The 20,553-nt window shown below is 35.4% G+C and overlaps 1 protein-coding gene across 2 annotated transcripts in view; it reads right to left on the bottom strand.

Annotated features, from left to right (window-relative positions):
- The window catches only part of COG5 (component of oligomeric golgi complex 5), a 518,626-nt gene that overhangs the window by 280,313 nt on the left and 217,760 nt on the right, over positions 1-20,553 (bottom strand). For both annotated transcript variants that reach the window (XM_037836383.1, XM_037836384.1), the window contains exon 8: positions 9,992-10,157. In XM_037836383.1, coding sequence (XP_037692311.1) covers positions 9,992-10,157 — 166 coding nt within the window. The remainder of the gene's footprint in view (positions 1-9,991; positions 10,158-20,553) is intronic.

Raw genomic sequence — 20,553 nt, 5'->3', positions numbered from 1 at the left:
TCTGGTGTTTTGCATTCCAGCAGCATTAGCAAACCGGAATAATGTGTTTTTAGGAAATTGTTCATTCCATCTAAGTTGTCCAGTTTGTTGCCATACAGCTGTTCATAGTATCCTCTTATAACATTTTTTTAATTTCTTCAGGGTCCATGGTAATGATTCCTCTTTCATTTCTGATTTTATTTATTTGCATCTTTTCTCCTTTTGACTTAGTCAGTTTAGTTAAGGGTTTGTCAATTGTGTTGATCTTCTCAAAGGAAAGACTTTTGTTTGTACTGATTCTATTGTTTTTTTGTTCTGCATTTCTTTCTGCTTTAATCTTTGTTATTTCTTCTACTTGTTTTAGGGTTAGTCTGCTGCTCTTTCTCTAGTTTCTTCAGTTTTCAGTTAGAACTTTGATTTTAGCTCTTTCTTCCTTTTTGACATAGGCATTCAGAACTATAATTTTCCCTCTCAACACTGCCTTCCCTGCATCCCATGGGTTTTTATTTGTCATATACTCATTTTCATTCAGATCCAGATATTTTCTGATTTCTCTTACAATTTCTTCTTTGATCCACTGATTGCTCAACAGTGTTTTCAAACCGCTATATATATGTGAAAGTTCCAGTTCTTCAGTGGTTATTCATTTCCAGTTTCATTCCATTATGAGCTGAGAAAGTGCTTTGAATAATTGCAGTCTTCTTAAACTTTCTAAGATCTATGCTGTGTCCCAGCACATTATCTATCCTGGACAGTGTTCCATGGGCACTTGAGAAGAATGTATATTCTGATGTTTTGGGTTGCAACAATCTGTATCTGTCTGTTAGGTCTAATCTCATTGATCATATTGTTTAGGCTATTTCCTCATTGATCTTCTGCCTGGTTGGTCCATCTATTGAAGAAAGCGGTGTGTTGAAATCTCCCACTATTATTGTAGAAACGTCTATTGCTCCTTTCAGTTTTGCCAGTGTGTGCCTCATGTACCTTGGAGCATCTTGGTTGGGTGCATAAACATTTATGATTGCTATTTCTTTTTGGTGAATTATCCCTTTTATTAACATATTTTTCCATCCTTTCACTTTCAACCTATTTGTATCTCTGAGGCTAAGATGAGTCTCTTGTAAATAACATATAGATGGATCATATTTTAAAATCCATTCTGCCAATCTGTGACTTTTAATTGGGGAGTTTAATCCATTGACATTCAAAGTTATTACTGTAAATGCAGTTATCGATTCAACCATCTTAACCTTTGGTTTTTATTTGTCAGATCTATATTTTTTCTCTCTCTCCTTTTATCCTTTATGTTTCCCTTAATAATACATTTCAATTCTGTACACTCCTCTAGACCTCTCTTTCATATTTTTTTTTTTTCAGCTGACAGAACTCCCTTTAGTATTTCTTGCAGCGCAGGTTGCTTTTTAACAAATTCTCTCACCATTTGTTTATCTGTGAAAATTTTAAACTCTCCCACACTTTGATGGACAGCTTTGCGGGATAAAGAATTCTTGGCAATTTTTCTCTTTCAGAAACTTAAATATATCATACCACTGCCTTATCACCTTCATGGTGCCCACTGAGTAGTTAGAACTTAGGTTTTATGTGGCTTCCCTTCCATGCAGTGAATCATTTTTGTCATGCTGCTTTCAGGACTCTCTCCTTCACTTCAGCATTTGACAGTCTGATTAGTATGTGTCGTGGAGTGTGACTATTTGGATTTATTTTATTTGGAGTTTGTTGGACTTCTTTGATTTGAATATTTATGTCTTTTATAAAGATTGGAACATTTTCCCCAATTATCTCCCCAAATAGTTGTATTAGCCCTTTACTCTTCTCCTTCTGGGACACCAATGATTCTTCTATTTGTGCACTTCATGTTGTCCATCATTTCCCTGAGATACAATTCAAATTTTTCCATCTTTTTCACCATTTGTTCTTTTGTGCATTTGAATTCAGTTGCTCTGTCCTCTAGTCTGCTTCTGCTTTCTTCTCCCTCTTCAAATCTGCTGTTGTGTATCTCTAGTATATTTTATGTAAGACCTGCTATTTTTATATTTATTCTTTCAAATTCTTCTTTATACTCTTCTGGTATCTTCTTGATATACTTTATCTCTTTAGCAAACTCTTTGAAGTTATTTAGAAGATTTGTTTGAACATCTTTGATTAGATCTAAATTCTCTGTCTCCTATGACTTTTTAATTTGATCATTTGGCTTGGCCATATCTTCTTGATTCTTCATGTGCTTTGCAATTTTTTGCTGGTTTCTTGATAACCAGCATTTGGTTACCTTGATAAGGCTATTTTGACAGTTGATTTCCCTTGCTCATCTAAGATTTTGTAATTCCTTGGGTTTACATTGAAGGTCTCCTTTGGCACTTGGTTTGTTAGTAATTCCCAGCCAAACCACAGCCAGAGCCTCATGCAGGGGATGCAACCCTTTTCAGAAGTCTGTTAAGGGATGAGCAGAAAAGCAGTTTGCCAGACTGCATTTTGCCTTTCTTCCCAGCAGATGGCACTCTTGGGCTACTTCTTCCCCATAACCTCGCCTCTCCCTGGCTGTGGCAGCCTGCTGGGCAGGGACCTGACCAGGCAACACTCCAGTCAAGGCCACAGGCCTCCGTGCACTATGGAAGCCACTGGCTCCAGGGGTGCAGGGTGGCACCGTGCATCTCAGCCAAACCCCACTTGTGGGCACAATGGGTTGGTGATTCCCAGGCTCCTGTGTGGAAAGACCTTCGGTTGTGGGACTGAGAGGCTCAACTCCCCACCCAGCAGCTAGCCCAGGAGTGCACTGTTTTTTGTTAGCCAGCAAGACCCAGGCTGGTGTGTACCCACAGGCCTCAGGGGTAGGGGAAGGGCACCTGGCGTTACAATGCAGTTCCCTCTCTCACCCCCTCATCTCAACTTATGCACGGAGTGGGCACTCCGGGTCTCCAATGAGAAAGGATAGAGGCAGCAGGACCCAGAATGTCTCTCTAGAAAGCCAACTATCAGATTGGCACTGCGCTGCATCCCCCTCTCCTCCTGAGTCTTCCCCAAAACCAGGCACCAGCAATGTCCTGCCTCAGGGATGGGGGGTGGCACTGGGCACCACAGCAAAGTCTTTATGTGTGGATAAAATGAGTCTGCTGACTCCTGGGTTCCAACATGGGAACTCCAGGCTTCAGGACTGAGAGGACTGATCTCCCCAGCTGGCAGAGGAAGTGGAGTACACTGTTCCCCAGCTGCCTGATTCAGCCACTGCAGACTGGTGGGCCCCAGGGGTGCTCACGATTGAGCACACTCACTCCAACTTCCCAGTTGTAGTTTCTCCACTTTTTCATCCAGGTCTTCCCTATATAATGCAGAGGTCATTCTCTGTTTACTTGAACCCCAGAACTGCTCTCTCAGTCATTTTATGTCTTTTCTCTAGCTGTTCTACGATGGAGGAGTGAGCTCTGCCTATACTATTCTGCCATCTTACCAGAAGTCTCTCTTGGTCTAATTGCTTTTTTAAAATTATTTGCATTGTTGTGCAAAAACTATTAAGGGAAGGCACACAGGGAATAGATAATATCATAGCAATTTGCCATTGTTATATAAAGAATGTAGGTAATGCCTTTGCGAAAATTAAGAAATATTTATCAAATTCCTGAAATATGTAAGGAATGGTTTTACTATAAAGAAGTATGGGACTCAATAGCCCATTACTCTTTTAAAGTAAATACAAGGAGATGGTACCTGTTTGTATTTAGTTTAGAGAAACTGAGGCACAGAGCAGAGAGATCACAGTCAGTGGTTCAACCACTTCTAGAGGCCTGATTTTTCTTCTTTATAGCACAGTACTTAAAGTCCTACCCTCCTAAGTTAAATATATCTTCTTGAAGACAGAAACACCATACAGATCAAGTGACTGAACACAGAGCAGCTGTATAAAGGGAGGAAGAATAACTGAAACAGTAAACCTGATGCCATAATCATTCACCTTTTAGACTCAAGAAACAAAATATATGGTGTAATAAAATAAGTTTTATTAAAGTGATAAAAGAAACTAAACATTCCTCAAGGAAATACTTGAGAATGACTTCTAGTTATGATGGTAGAGTAAAAGCATTTTCCTACTGTCTTCGCTTGAAAGCCAATGAAAATAAGAAATAAAAACTTGAGGGAACTGTCAACTTTAAAGAAACAAGGAAACAGCTAAAACCCCAAATTTGAGATTATGAATCATGCATGCTAAATGCCGGAGGTAAACCAAAATGAAGAAGGAAATAGATAGGTGGCACTTTTAACCTTAGCAGGAAATGAATTGCTCTAAAATCAATTGTAAAAATTTGCATGGACTAGCTAATTATTATTAAATTAGAGGTGATATAACCTCTATTTATAGATATATATAACATGGATGAGCCAGAGAAGAAGCCAATACAGTTCAAAGTACTAAGAATGGCAGAGAAAGAAAAGTTGAAGGAGAAACCATAGTGAAATGATATCAACATTATATAAGAATTAGCCCTCTAGCTTAGGGAGACTATTAAAGGTGATGTAAGTTGAAGGCATAAAGAAAAACAGAGAAGGATAATTTTCAACACAGAAATGGATTACCTGGCTTTACTGGGATCCAAGCTCTTGAACGTCTAAAATATGAGGGACAATGTGCTCTCAAGGCAATAAGAACTAACAAATTGGTGCACAGTTTTTCTAGACAACAAACCTAAACCAAAGCTGCAGACTGCCCCAGTTCTCTTCCTACAACCATACGCACACTATTTTTCAGCAGTCAGTACCTTTCAAAGATGAATAATAACCAGAAACTACGTAACGCTGGACCTAACATACATATTGGAGGGGGGGAAATGGAGGAGGAAAGAACCCTAAGAAAAAAGCATATGATAAATATAGGTCAACAAAGGAATTCCCCAAAGAACCAAGAGAAGGGGTTACTCAAATATTTTTCCACTGTATCAAACAATTATAGAAAACATCATCACTGGAAAAAATTTGTACAGTTTAAGACCATATTAAAAACAGAAAAAAATTACAGTGAACAAGGGTGAAAACACTACCAGACATGAGAAATAGGCAACAAGAAATCATATAAGATAAAGTAAAGTATAAAAATATAAAAATGATTACAGAGAAAATACTAGACAATGGAAAACAAAGAATATCTGATACATGCACAGAGTTTCTGAAAAGAACAAATGGAACATAAAAAATTCAAATGCACAAAGGAAGAAAATTTTCCTATAAAATGGAACACACTCTAATTAAGAAAAAAAAAAATTGACACAGAGCACTGAACTCCAAATTATATACTAAGGAAGTTATTGAACCTCAAAGATAAAGAAAGAACCATTTGGACAGTCAAGAAAAACAAAATTAGAAATGAGAGGGGTAAGAATCTGATTACCGCAGATTTCTCTAAAATAACACTAAAACCCAGCAGTCAGCAGAGCAATACCTAATGCCAGATGGAAAATTCCATTTCCTGACCTCATCTTTCATACAGAGGGACTTCAGAGAAAGTAACACTCTTACCTTCTTTCTCTCTTACTCACTCTACCCACAAGAAATTTAACATGATTGATTCAGTCCCTTTCTCTCTTGTGGGAGCCTTACCTGCATAAAAGGTGAACCCTGGTTTACATTCTGTCAAATGGTAAGTATAATGTGGTAGGCTGAATTGGGGAATAAGTTTAATTATGAAGTGATGTATTAGGAAATTCATTTGGTTGTATATCTAAGTTGTACCCTCCAATCCAGCTTTTAGCAATACTAAAACTAAAATTTTAATTATCATCTAGTCTCCTGTCTGTGTCTCAAATGTTTTCAAACTCAGCAGGGAAGAAAGACAGTCCTTTATCGGGCTCCCTAACATCTCAATGGCTACAAAAGTCTAAAGGTAAGGAAAGCATACAAAAGAAGTTATATCTAGCCAAATTTTTCTTCAAGTATAAAAGAAAGAGACACAGACAACTATGAAAGAACTCAGAGAACACCATACCCATAAGCTATTTTTGAAAAATCAACTGGATTATGAAATCCATCTAAGGAAAAGATGAAGATAGACATGGAGTGATACTAAAAGGATAAGAATTAAAAATAAAAATAAGAAAATTGAAAAACACTGACCATTCAAAAATAATAATATAACTATCAATAGGCAATGAGAGCAGGGGAGGTGGGAAGAAATTTAAATTTGCCACTTGCTTCCCTTTAGGTGGCAGAGGGCCAAAGATTTACTCTAAAGTTGAAATGTAAAGAATGACTTTAATTTCTTAATGTTTTTCATAATTATTTATTCATCTTCCTTAACTTTAAAGGTATCTTTAGGGCCTAGTATTTATTGTGAAGAACTATTCATCTGAAATTCATTGTCATTGGTTATTGGAGAAAATCCTTCCTATTCTGTTGAATGAATGTAAAATATCTTTTTATTAAAAAGCATGTATTTTTAAAAGCATGAATAAATTACAGTGCTTAGGGTTGCACACGGGTGATAAAACTATTATAAAGAAAAATGCAACAAAGTGATTAATATAAATCAGGAAAATGGTTGCTTATAGCAGGAGGGAGGGGTTGTCATTGGTACAGAACACATAAAAGGGGCTTCTGAGGTAGCTGGCAAAGTTGGTCTGTGTGGTCTTCACCTTCTATGTTTCATTTATGTTTTATTTTACAATAATAAGATTTTTTAAGGCATATATCTTAAAATTCCATTTTTGCCCATCTGTCTATGTATCCATCAATTTATCCTTCTATGATGTATAATGCATAGAAAAAGCTATGGACTAGAGTTTCCTGTGTGCTAACTAACTACCCAGGTGATGAAATCTGGATATTCCATTTTGTTTACTTTGCTCCTTCTCCTCTTCCACCATTGTTATCTTTCTTAATTGCCTGACTTTCTTTTTGTAATATTTATCTTTTATTGTTAAATATTTCAGGCATATCAAAAAAGCATATGGAATAATATAATGAATATCTACTACCAAGCTTAAGAAATACAACATCAAAATAAAGTGAAGCCCCCTATATAAATAACGTTGTCTTCCTGGTCTCATTTCCTTCCCTCTTTCCCTAGAGTAATGCTATCTTGAATTTGGGGAATACCATTCCAACGCATGAATTTATACATTTATTACGTATGTGCACATGCAAAACAATATATAGTAAAGTTTGCATGTTTTTAGGCTTTATATATAATACCATACTGTATTCATCTTTCTGTAACTTGCCTTTTTATGTAACAATTTTTAGAATTATCTATGCTGGTAAATGTATTCATTTGAATAGTACGTAATAGTCTACGAAATAAATGTGTTTATATAATCTATTAAAAAAGATTGTTTTCAATTTTTCACTATTATAAATAATAATATAATAAGAACTTCTGTAAAAACATTCCAGTGTTTCTCTATATTCTGACATAAGAAAATACAAGATCATAAGGTTTACAAACTGAGTATAATGGTTGAACCAATTTATTCTCCCACCATTAGTGTATAATTTTCTGCTCTTGTCCATGAGTTAGTACTATCTTAGGGTTTTGCCAATCTGATGATTGAGAAATGATTTCTTATTTAATTTGTATTTTCCTAATAACTAGTTCATCCTCTAGAAAGAGGCTGAACATCTTCTCACGTTTATTGGATATGCTCTTCTGTGAACTGCCTGCTCATATTCTTTATCCATTTTTTTAATGGTGTTATTTTTTTTTATCAAATTACCATCTTTCTTTCATACATTCTAGGTAACATTTTTCCCTTAAACTTGTGAAAATTTTTAAAATTTTGAAAAAATCTTGAACATACAGAAAATCTGTAAAACTTATAAAAAGTTATTCCATGAACCATTTGAGAATAAATTACTGACATGACGCCTAACACCTTGAATACTTTAGTACATATTTCCAACGAACAAGGACATTCTCTTATATAATCTCAATATAAACACCTATATCAGGAAACTAACAGTAGTACTTTCTATGTAGCACTTAATCATTATTCTTTAAAAAAGGAAAAAACTATAATGCTTAAGGTTTCTACATTAAATTAAGGTATCCACTCTTCAACAGATGATAATGAGGAGGCTTTAAAACTCTTTATTCTTTCAACAAGAGATATACATTAGGATTGACAGCATGTGAACAACTGCTTTCATTTTTTTCCCGTATTCTTGATAACACAAGAGGGAATGAGATTAAACTGCTTCTGGAAATTTAAACATTAGATCAAACTTTCTGAGAATAATTTCTGGGAAAGGCTATGAGTGAAATTTCCCTTGGCAATTTCTTTTAAAAGCTCCCTGTAATGGTTAGGTTCATATGTCAACTTGGCAGGTGATGGTGTACAAGCATCTGGCCAAGGAAGAACTGGCCTAAGTGTTATGGCAAGGACGTTTGTGGCTGGTTAATAAATGAGAAGGCTGATTTAGGAAATCATCAGACAACTGACTGCACCTGTGACTGATTACATCAACAAAGGGCATGTCCTCCACAATGAGAGAATTCAATCAGCTGGATTTAATCCAATCAGTTGAAGACTTAAGGGAGAGAGAGGACCACCTTCTTCAGCAAACCAGCGAAGTGTTTCCTGAGAAGTTCATCGAACACATTCATCAGAGTTGCAGTTCGCTTCCTGCCCTGTGGAATTTGGACTTATGCATCCCCACAGTTGCATGAGACACTTTTATAAAATCTTATATTTACAGTTATCTCATGTTGATTCTGTTTCCCTAGAGAATCCTAACTAATACATTCTCCTTCTGAAATAATCATAATATGGACCTATTCAGAGTCTAGGGCTCACCTAGAAAAATCCCTTTAAGATCTAAGGTTCTTTGATCTCCTTTTATCTACTGAAACTTAATTATGAGTTACATATATTCAATCTTCTTTAAGAGTATGATTATAGAGCAAGTATAAAAATACTAATAAATGGCCGCAAATTTTTTTTAATATTAATCATCACCAAAAACTGTGGTATTAATTATACATAGGCAGTTTCATTTGTTCTTTAGGTTATCCTATGAAGATTAGAGTGCCTTAGAAAAATGGAAAGTTAAAATCTGGAAACAGTAAGTATAGACAACATTTTGGTGAATTTTTCTGTACAATGAAGAACTAAAATGAAGCGGTAGGGCTGAATAAAGAAATGGAGTTAAGATAGATTTATCTGATTGTTTTTAAGCAGAAGATACAATAGCATGATTTTATGTGATGAGAAAGTAATAGTAAAGAAGGAAAACTTGACAATGGGGCAGAAAGAGGAGATGACGCAATGGGATTTAGCGCAACACAGAGTAGATGGTCTTTGGTAGGAGCAAGTGCAGTTCACCCATAAAATAAGAGAGAGGAAAGAATATAGGGGAGGAACATCAGAGATAAAGTTGCAGCAAGTAAGTGAAAGTTCCACATAATCCGTGTTTTTTTTCCATTTATGGAGAGTGTGTTACAGAAGTGTATGTCATCATCAGGTATGCCTTGGCAGTAAAAGAGTTGCAGACTGCTACTCCAGAACTGCTTTTCTCCTCCTGAACCAATCTTTCCTTTATAGGTACCTGTAGAGTTCCCAAAGGTTTTATAAATTTCTCTCTCTACAGTTAGCCATTACTGCCCCTGAGTACCAGAGTTATCATCAGGAAAAGCCCAGAAATCTAAGGTAAAGACCGTATTTCCTTAAGAAATATATTCTTACTCAATAAGAATTTTATAGGAGAAATTAGGATAACAATTTTAGGGAGTAAAATATGTTCCTTTTGTTTTTTTTGCATCTGTTCCTCTCAACGAAATGATGTCACAGTTTACAGATTTTTGCCTCAAAGCTCTGAATATACCAATTGGCCAGTTCAACTGACTGATTAAAAAAAAGGTTATAAATAAATTCTGAAACATAATTTCTTTCCTCATTTTCTGTCTACTAAAAAATGAGTCATTAGATTGCTTTGAAACTTGACTGTTTCATATACTATTTGAAGGACTTCTCAGTTAAAAATAAAGAAAGCAGCCAAAGATAAATCACATCCTTACCTCTCACAGCTGACTGGGAAGGCTGAGTCAAAACTTTGATGTCTAATGCACTGTTGATATTTTCTTCTAAAGTAGCACAATATCCATCCACAACACTGGTAATAGTATCCTTCAAAGTTCCAAGATTATGGAACACCTGAAGAGCTGTTCCAACTTGGGTTGGATTCTAAAAAAAGATGGGCGATGGGAACAGATATAAATAATAAAACAAACAAAACTAATATAAATCTTTAATTTTAAGTAGTGATTAAGCAATTGATACCATATTTTTAAATTATCAAAGGGAAGAATAAAGTTTAAAGGCAAACCATTTCGAATGGATATTATTTTTAATCATTATTTCATAAAAGACAAATTCAAACACTATGTATATTTGTAGTCCCTCCTTTCACTTTTTCTCCTCTTTTAAAGGATAATAAAAAGTTCAGAAGTCTATTGTATAATATTAGAATTTATTTCAAGTTTACCACCAATCCCAATAAAGAGATCCATGCTATAGCTAACAGCCACCCTACTTTTGTTTAGAGAATAAATAAACGGATTCTACAGAGAAGACTGAGGACTGAGTCATGTACACTGTATTCATTATACTTCATTCATTCATTCATTCTAAATACAAATATTTATTGAGTGCTTACTATGTGTCCCTTATAGTTTGAAGTGCTAGAAATACAATAGTGAACAAAATCAATTAAGATCCTGATCTCATGGAATTTATATTTAGTGATAAATATACAAAAGTAAATGCAACAGAATATCAGATAGTGGTAAGTGCTATGAAACAAAAATTGAAGCAGTGGGTAAGAATAGAGAGCAAGGGGAAATATTATAGAGAGAGGAGTCTGAGAATGCATCTGAAATTATATTTGAACAAAGACCTGACCATACTGAGGGAGGGAGTAAAAGGAATATACAGGGAAATATAGATCTGAGTAGAGTAGTCATCAAAAACGCTTAAGTAGAATGTGCTTGGTATGCTAGTGAAGCAACAAGAAGGCTATGGTGGTAGCTGCAGCAAACTAACCAAAGCGGAGAGACAGGTAGGCAATGAGATTGCAGACAGGAGTAGAAATACTACCTATGAATTTGTTACTCAGTGATTCACTGAATTATCAAGCTGGAATCTAATACACCAACATCTAATTCCAGGCCCAAATATCTGAAAATCAAGGATAAAAAGTTAAATCATTTCATTAACTTATTTTCTAGATTAAGTTTATAAAATAAGACAAAAGGTTACTTCTGAAATCCATTGGCATTACTTTAAAATAATACTCCTCCACCAAGACACACATACAAAGGCAAAACAGAATCAGCTTAAGGAAAATAGGAAACATGGATGGCAAATAACAATACTCCTCTGAAAATTATTATGTTTCTCCACCTCACAAAACTAGAATACAAAGCTATATTTTAAAATTATATTTATTAGGAGCTAAGATGGCAGCACAGAGAGGAGTGGAAGACTGTTAGTCCCCCTCCCGCAACAATTCATAAATGACGAAAAACCTAGTAAATAACCTGGAATAACTGTGGGGAGACAAACGTGACTGACCACTCATCATCCACCAACCTGAATTGGGAGGAATGCCCGAGATCACAGCATAAAATCTGTAAGTAAAACTGCGGACCCACACTGAGAGCTGAGAGCCGAGAGCCCCTTCCTCACGGAAGCCTCACGGTGCTACAGAGAGCACTCTCTCAGCCCAGCTCCAATTGGGGTTTTAATGTTAACTGCTCAATACAGACAGCAAATCCTCAACAAGCAGACAGAGGCTTTGTGACAACTGACCTTGGGAGAGTTGGGGGACATATCTGTCTCAGGATGGGGAGCCCAGAGGATCAGGTGCTACCTGTGGCTGACAGGTGAATCTGGGAGCTTTTCTGTCCCTTTCTCTCTCTGTGGAGAAAACTGCAGCCATTTCAGCCCGCAGCGCTTTGCAGTAAAGACAGCCTCAGCCATTTTAAGATCAAAACACTTTGATCAGCAGAGTCAGAGAAACAAAGAACTTATTGATATGCAGATGACCTCTCTGGAGGGGACATAGCTTCCCAAGAGAAAAGGGAGGGGCCCACCTCTAGTGCCTGCCTTTCCAGAACCAGACCCCAAAGCCTGGGGGAGGAGAGCCATGGGCCACACCCCCTTACACCAGCCAGTGACAGGCTGACAGGTGCACCTGCCAGGCAGAAAAGCACAGGGTGTGTCAACCCTCTAAGAAAAACCATCAGGGAAACTGGATACTGAATATTTCCTCCTTCTGTGACCTGAGCCTGTTCTCATCTGGGAAAACCTGACTGGGGTGGTCTAGGAGATCAGATGCCCAGACAACAGAAAACTACAACCTACACTAAGAAAAACGAAGTTATGGCCCAGTCAAAGGAACAAATGTACACTTCAACTGAGACAAAGGAATTTAAACAACTAATGCTAAATCAATTCAAAAAGTTTAGAGAAGATTTGGCAAAAGAGATGAAGGCTGTAAAGAAAACACTGGGCATACATAAGGCAGAAATCAAAAGTTCAAAAAAACAACTAGCAGAATCTATGCAAATGAAAGGCACAACACAAGAGATGAAAGACACAATGGAAACATACAACAGCAGATCTCAAGAGGCAGAAGAAAACACTCAGGAACTGGAGAACAAAACACTTAAAAGCCTACACGAAAAGGAGCAGATGCAGAAAAGAATGAAAAAATATGAGCAACATCTCCGGGAACTTAAGGATGAAACAAAGTACAATAATGTACGTATCATTGGTGTCCCAGAAGGAGAAGAGAAGGGAAAAGGGGCAGAGGCAATAATAGAGGAAATAATCAATGAAAATTTCCCATCTCTTATGAAAGACATAAAATTACAGACCCAAGAAGCGCAGCGTACTCCAAACAGAATAGATCTGAATAGGCCTACACCAAGACACTTAATAATCAGATTATCAAACGTCAAAGACAATGAGAGTATCCTGAAAGCAGTGAGAGAAAAGCAATCCATCACATACAAAGGAAGCTTAATAAGACTATGTGCGGATCTCAGCAGAAACCATGGAGGCAAGAAGGAAGTGGTGTGATATATTCAAGATACTGAAAGAGAAAAACCGCCAACCAAGAATCCTATATCCAGCAAAGCTGTCCTTCAAATGTGAGGGAGAGCTCAAAATATTTTCTGACAAACAGACAATGAGAGACTTTGTGAACAAGACACCTGCCCTACAGGAAATACTAAAGGGAGCACTGCAGAGTGACAGAAGACAGGAGTGTGCGGTTTGGAACACAATTTTGGTAGATGGTAGCACAGCAATGTAAGTACACTGAACAAAGATAACTATGAATATGGTTGAGAGAGGAAGGTTGGGAGCATGTGAGACACCAGAAGAAAGGAGGAAAGATAAAGAATGGGACTGTGTAACTTGGTGAAATCTAGAGTGTTCGACAATTGTGATAAAATGTACAAATATGTTCTTTTACGAGGGAGAACAAGCAAATGTCAACCTTGCAAGGTGTTAAAAATGGGGAGGCATTGGGGGACGGATGCAATCAGCATGAACTAGAGACTGTAACTAATAGAATCATTGTATTATGCTTCCTTTAATGTAACAAAGGCGATATACCAAGGTAAATGCAGATAAGAGGGTGGGATAGGGGAGGCATGTTAGACACTTGACATTGGTGGTGTTGTCTGATTCTTTACTCTACTTTGATTTAAGGTTACTTTTCTTTTGCCACTTCCTAGCTGTCATTTTTTTTCCTCTTTCTTTTGTCTCTCTACCTTCTTTGACTCTCTCTCCTGCCTTTGGAAGAAATGTAGATGCCCTTATATAGACAGTGGTGAAGGTGGTGAACACATAAATATGTGACCGTACAGAGAACCATCGATTGTTTACTTAGGATGGAATGTATGGTGTGTGAACAAAACCATCTTAAAAAAAAAAAAAGGATTGATGACAAAACTTCTAGGGCAATATACTGAGTGAAATAAGCCAGACACATAAGGACAAATATTGCAGGGTCTCACTGATAAGAACTAATTATAATATACAAACTCACAGTCATGAAATATAAGGTACCAAAATACAGGACGAGGCTTAAGAATGAGGGAACGGTTGCTTAGAATGTTCAACTAGGATGAACTTAAATGTTTGGAAATGAACAGAGGTGTCGGTAGCAAGATGTGAGAATAACTAACAGTGCCGAATGGTGCATGAATGAGGTGGAAAGGGGAAGCTCAGAGTCATATATGTCACCAGAAGGAAAGTTGGAGCTCAAAAGACAGGAATGTATAAAACTGAATCCTGTGGTGGGCAAAGTCCATGATTAACTGTAAAAATATTAGAAAACTCTTCCATGAACCAAAACAAATGTATGACCATACAACTAGAAGTTAATAATAGAGGGGCATAGAGGGAAGAAATATATACCTATTGCAAACTATATACTACAGTTAGTAGTATTTCAACATTCTTTCATAAACAGTAACAAATATACTATACCAACACTACGAGTCAACAGTTGAGGGGGGTTGGTTAGGGATATGGGAAGATTCGAGTTTCCTTTTCTTTTTTCATCTCTCACTTTATTTCTTGTCTGGAGTAATGAAAAGGTTCTAAAAAGTGAACAAAAATTAAGTGCGGTGATGGATGGATGCACAGCTGTATGAGGGTACCAGGGGCAACTGATTGTACACTTTGGATCTTTGGATAATTGTATGGTATCTGAACAATCCCAATAAAAATTAAAAAGGAAAAAAAAATATATTTATTGCCTTTACTATCTTCAAAGGATCTGAAGAGCACAGCCTCTCAACATACGGTAAAATTTCAGTGTTACATAAATTGTAAGATTCATGAGTAAATTAATTTAAAAACATTTAAAGTCATATTTAACTTATAGAATCTAGCTAAAATGGACCAGTTTTCATAAATTCTCACTCCCAAAATTAGTACCTTCCAAAAACTTTTCAAAACAGAAATTTATGTATATTACTAAAAATCATACATATGCATGATATTTGTAATGATTATAATAATTTACAGTAATTACAACAATTCTAGAGGTAATTTTAAGCTTGCTAATTAACAGATCACATTTTCAATCAACGCCAATTATTCACATTCATAGCTTAATATAAATGTATCATTTGTTACTAGGAAACTACAAAATAATGATTTTTTTGACATAGGATTATGAAAGTGATACATACAGAGGAGTGTGTAAATTATGTAAGCACAGATTTATGAATTTTCACAAAGTGAACACAGCAATGTGACTATCACCTAAATCAAGAATTAGTATATCATCAGCATTTCTGATTCTTTTGCGGCTCCTGTAATTGCACCTCTCCAAATAACACTATCATAACTTCTAACACCACACAGCAATTCTGACTGTTTTTTAATTTTACATATTGGAATCAGATGGGAAGTATTCTTTTGTGTCTGGCCCCTTTTGCTCAACATGTTGTTTGTGATTTACCATAGTTTATCTATCTATTCTTTTTTTGTTTCCACTTTTTAGCTTTTACAAATAATGCTGCCATGAGCACTCTAGTATATGAATTTAGTTAACATATATACACATATATTTCTGCTGGGAAAGAGTGGAATTGCTGAATCATAGAGCATTTGCATTCTCAGTATTTGTAAATACTGTCAATTTTCTGAGGTCGTACCAATTCCCACCCTGACCAGGAACATATGAGAGATGTGAGTGTTCCATATCCTTACCGAAATTTATAATTATCAGTCTCTTTAATTTCAGCTATTGCTTTGAGCGAACACTGTGGTTTTGATTTGCATTTCCCATGACAGCTAAGGAAGTTACCCCTCTTGTATGTTAATTATCCATTTGGATATCTTCTTTTCTAAGTATCTATTCATTTCTTCTGCTCATTTTTCTAGTCGATTCTTTTTGTCTTTTACTTATTTGTAGGAGTTGTTTATATATTTTGGATATGATCAATTTGATAGCTATATACATTGCAAATATGTTCTCCCAACTCTCTTTTAATGAATAGAAGTTCCTAATTTGAATCCAATACATCTTAGCAATTTTATTCTCTATAGTAGAATTTTTTTGGGTATCCTGTTAAAAAATCTTTTCCTACCCTACATTCATGAAGGTATCTTCCATTCATGAAGTTATCCTCCAGAAACTCTACTTATTTACCTTCACAATTAGATATGCAATACACCTGGAATTAAAATTTCTCTGTAAGAAAGTATTAGTATTTTTCTATATGAATACTCAATTGATCCAGCACAATTTATTTGAAAAACAAACAAATGAAAACATTTTCACCTCTGCTCTCAAGGGCCACCTTGGCAATAAACTGAGTTTACATATATGTGTGTGTGTTTCTGGATTCTTGATTCTGTACCATTTACTTATCCTTACACCAATTCACCTGTCTAAATTATATTGTAACTTTATAATAAGTTGTAATACCCAGTTCTCCAACTCGGTTCTTCTTTAATTTGGTATAGGTTATTCTTAGTTCATGCTACTGCCATAGAAATTTTAGAACCAGCTTGAGAATTTTCATTATTTTTTAAAAAAGAATCTGGGATTTTGTTTGGGATTGCATTAAATTTATAGATAAAATTACAAACAACAGATGTCTTTATAATGCTGAGCTATCCAATCCATGAATATGGTATCTCTACTCATTTACTCAGATCTTCTTTAATTTCTCTTAATGTTCTATAGTTTTCTGTGAAGAAGTCCTACATATATTTAAACTTAATTATTCCTAGGTACTTGATTTTTTTAATATTGTAAAATAGTAAGCTTTAAAATTTTTAATTTTCTGTTTGTCTTTTCCTGACATATTAAGTCTACAGTTCATTTTTTCATTGCTTTTTTTTCCACAATGGCAAAAATAATAGCACCAACCTCACAGGTAAATTAAATAATCCTCATGACTCATCTAGCACTAGAAGACAGGAAGAGGAGCTCAAGTAACATTAGTTACCTTTACCTTGATCTGTTGGCATCCTGGTGTATTGAAAAGAACATGGGCTTTTAATTTTAGATAGTCTTGGGATAAAAATCCAGCTCTGCTATATGTAAGCTGTGTGACTTTGAGCAAGTTACTTATCATTAATTACTTTACTGTATTTATCTAATTAATGTTTATTTCTTCCTCAGATTTTAAGATCTCTGAAGGAAGGTTCCATGTTTGTTTCACCGTTACTCTCCTAACATCTAGTGAAGCTACTGGATAAATAGGTATCCAATAATTATCTGTTCAGTAAGTGAATGAGTAAGTAATCTCTATGATTTTGTTTTCCCATCTATCAGAGATGAATGTTAATACAATCTTCATGAGACCATTGAAAAGACTATGTGAGATAATGCATTTTACAGTACTTAGTACTCAATAAATGAGTAACCAAAAATTAATTTTATTTTTATTAATATTACAAGATTTACAGAAATGTTAATAGCCTTTGTTCTAGTTCCTAAAGAATCCTTCTTATCACTTTGTCTTTATTTATCATTAAGATACTATAAATAGATACTATTTAGGTAATCTTGAGGAAGTCAGTCCTCTATGTCTCAGTTTCAAAAACTTTAAAATGATGAGAACAGACGAAAAGTCTTTTATTTGTACATAAACAAACAAACAAACAATAAACTCCAACAAGCTCTCAACTCCAAACATTCTTATTCAGTTGGACCAGACTAGAGTCTGATTATTTGTATTTTTAAAAATGTCTCAGGTGATTCTGATGTAGTCAGCCTGGCAGCTACCGGAGAATCAATATCAGGGAACTATGGGATTAGCTACACACCGCAGGATGAGAATCATCTATTCATGTGAAGAAAAGCATTTTTTGGTACAAACAGACTACACAAAGAAATGACAGAGAAAAAACAGAGTATGCTTAAGGAGTACTGAACTGATTCTCTTACCTAGATGACTGTACATGTGAGAAAAAAGTAATAAAAGATAACACTGAACAAGCAAGTAGGGACCTAGTCACTGATACCCTTGAATGGCATTCTGTGAAATTTTAATTTTATTTGGTAATATAAAACTTGCTGCTGTTTTCTAAATACCATCATCTAGGTTGTTTGAGGAGATACAAATAATTAAATGGACTTGGGCAAATGTTTGAAAAAAGACAGGAAAACAGTTTGAACAAGGGAGTGGCAATGAGAATATAAAAATACAAGATATTTTGAAACACTAAAATGAAACTGGGTGCTGACTGACTACAATGAACACAAAGGAGGAGTATATCATACCTCTGAAGTTTCAGACTTGGATGACTGAGAAGATGGAAAAAGAAAAAGAAAAGAAAAAAGAAGGTAATATGGGTGAGTGGATGGGAGAGGTGAGGATGGGAGGATTAAAAGGCTCTTGTTAATGAAGTACTTTAGCTTTGGGACATGCTGAGTCTAAGGTGCCAATGGGCACTCTTGGCAATAAATGAGAACATTTTTGAAATGGTTAGTCATCGGAACCCAGTTTGGATAGCTAACTAAACTGTAATAATAAATAATGAAAATAGAGAGGAATTGGAGACTAGAAATCATGAAGAGGGTAAATAACAAATTCAGTGGGAGTGAGAGAATAAAAACGGAATGAGAGAATACACTGGTCAGAGCTGGAATTGGAATACCTGAAAAATTAGAAATGAAATGATTTGTGTAGCTATAACTTTAGTGGAGAATACCTCCTAAAGATACTGTACTAAGTGTCCTTTCTCCATCACTCTTTTCTCTCATCACAGACAAATACTATATATAAGGTAACCAAGTTTTTTTTTCCTAAGCCCTTATTACTAACATTCCAGGCATTTAGTTCCCTCATCTGTAAAATGAGGGGTCTGAACTAGATGAACTGTAATACCCTGTCCAATACTAAAATGCAATGATTCTATTATCATTAAAGTATATCACCCACTATGTGTTGACACTGTCAGAGGTATCGATAAAAAAAAAAAATAAAAAAAAAAAGCACTGCCTAACTTATCAATATTTATGGTCTGATGGGAGATAAAGACAAGTAATGTGACTACTAGAATATACTGTGATAATTGAGAGGGGGAAATAGAAGGTTTAATGAAAACATATAAGAAGGGCAATTACTCAGACTTTGGGAGGGAATCTCTTGAGTAAAGAATAAGGAGTAAAGAAAGCTTCTTAAAAGAAGAAATTTTAGCCAGCATTTGAAGTGAAGTGGTCATGGGAAAGTGCAGGTACAGAAGATTTAACAAAGGAGGGAAAAGCAAAAAGGAAAACTGCACAAGCAGAGGAACAGCATATACACAAGTCATAAGTGAAAGTGCACTGGTGGAACCATAGTCCAGTAACATGGTACTTGACAGATAAAAGATCTATACAAATACCTGCTACAAATCCAGGTACCTAAATAAGAGGTTCTCTAACTTTTGACATACATAAGAATTACTTGAGGAACGTGTTAACTCTGAAGGGTTATGTAGGATACTGGTAACCAGGTCCCATTTTCTCTTAACTTTTTATTTTGAAAAACTTTCAAACATACAAGACATTTACAAAAATAATACAAACCGCATACACACAACTCCAACATACCTTTATCCATCCCATCCACATAACAGATACACCAATTTTAACATTTTGTCACATTTACCATACAGTTCTATCTATGCATTGATTTACCTATTTATCCATTTATCAATTCATTTTATGAACACTTCAGTGTTCATAAAATACTCCTTGAATGCCTAATACTGCCATACATGTTTCTGAAGAACAAGGATATTCACTTAGGTATCCACCTAAAGTACAGTTGTCAAATTCAGGAAATTTAACATTGCTATAAAGCTTATAATCTATATTCTAAATTTTTTCATGTCCCAATAATGTCCTTTTGAGATTTTTCTTCCCCCTTGCTAGATCCCATCTAGGATCTAGTATTGCCTTTAATTCTCACTGTCTCTTTTGCTGCTCTTTTTATTCTTTTTTATTGTGGGAGCATATACAAAATATTCTTCCCATCTCAACCATTCCCAAGCATACCATTCACAGAGACTAATCACATTCACTATGTTGTGGTACACTCACAACCTCCTGTTAGAAAACTTTTTTCCCCCCAAAGAGAAACCCTAAACCCATTATGTATTAACTCTCCATTCCCTCTGCTCCCTGCCTCTGGCAACCTATACTCTACTTTCTGTCTCTATAAAATTGCATATTCTCCAACATTTTCTTTGTAGTTACCAAGGGGTTTAAAATATCCTAAATCTACATGAATTTTGTTTGCTTTGATATCAACTTAACTTCAATAGTATATACAAACTCCACTTATATTGTATATAACAAATATGTAGTTATTGTGACAAATTACATGTTTATACATTATGAGTCCAGAACCACTGATTTCTCATTACATTTTATGTATTTGCCTTTTAGATCCAATAGGAAGTAACAAGTGGAGTTACAAACCAAAAACACAAAAGTACTGGCACTTATATTTACCTGTTGTTACCCTCACTGGAGCTCTTTATTTCTACCTGCAGCTCCATTCTATTGCCTATTGTCCTTTCCTTTCAACCCATACAACTCACTTTAGCA

Source organism: Choloepus didactylus, chromosome 5 (assembly GCF_015220235.1).
Source record: "Choloepus didactylus isolate mChoDid1 chromosome 5, mChoDid1.pri, whole genome shotgun sequence".
NCBI classification, from domain to species: domain Eukaryota; kingdom Metazoa; phylum Chordata; class Mammalia; order Pilosa; family Megalonychidae; genus Choloepus; species Choloepus didactylus.
The sequence above is the reverse complement of the archived record's forward strand: the minus strand, read 5'-3'. Positions and strand labels throughout refer to the sequence as shown.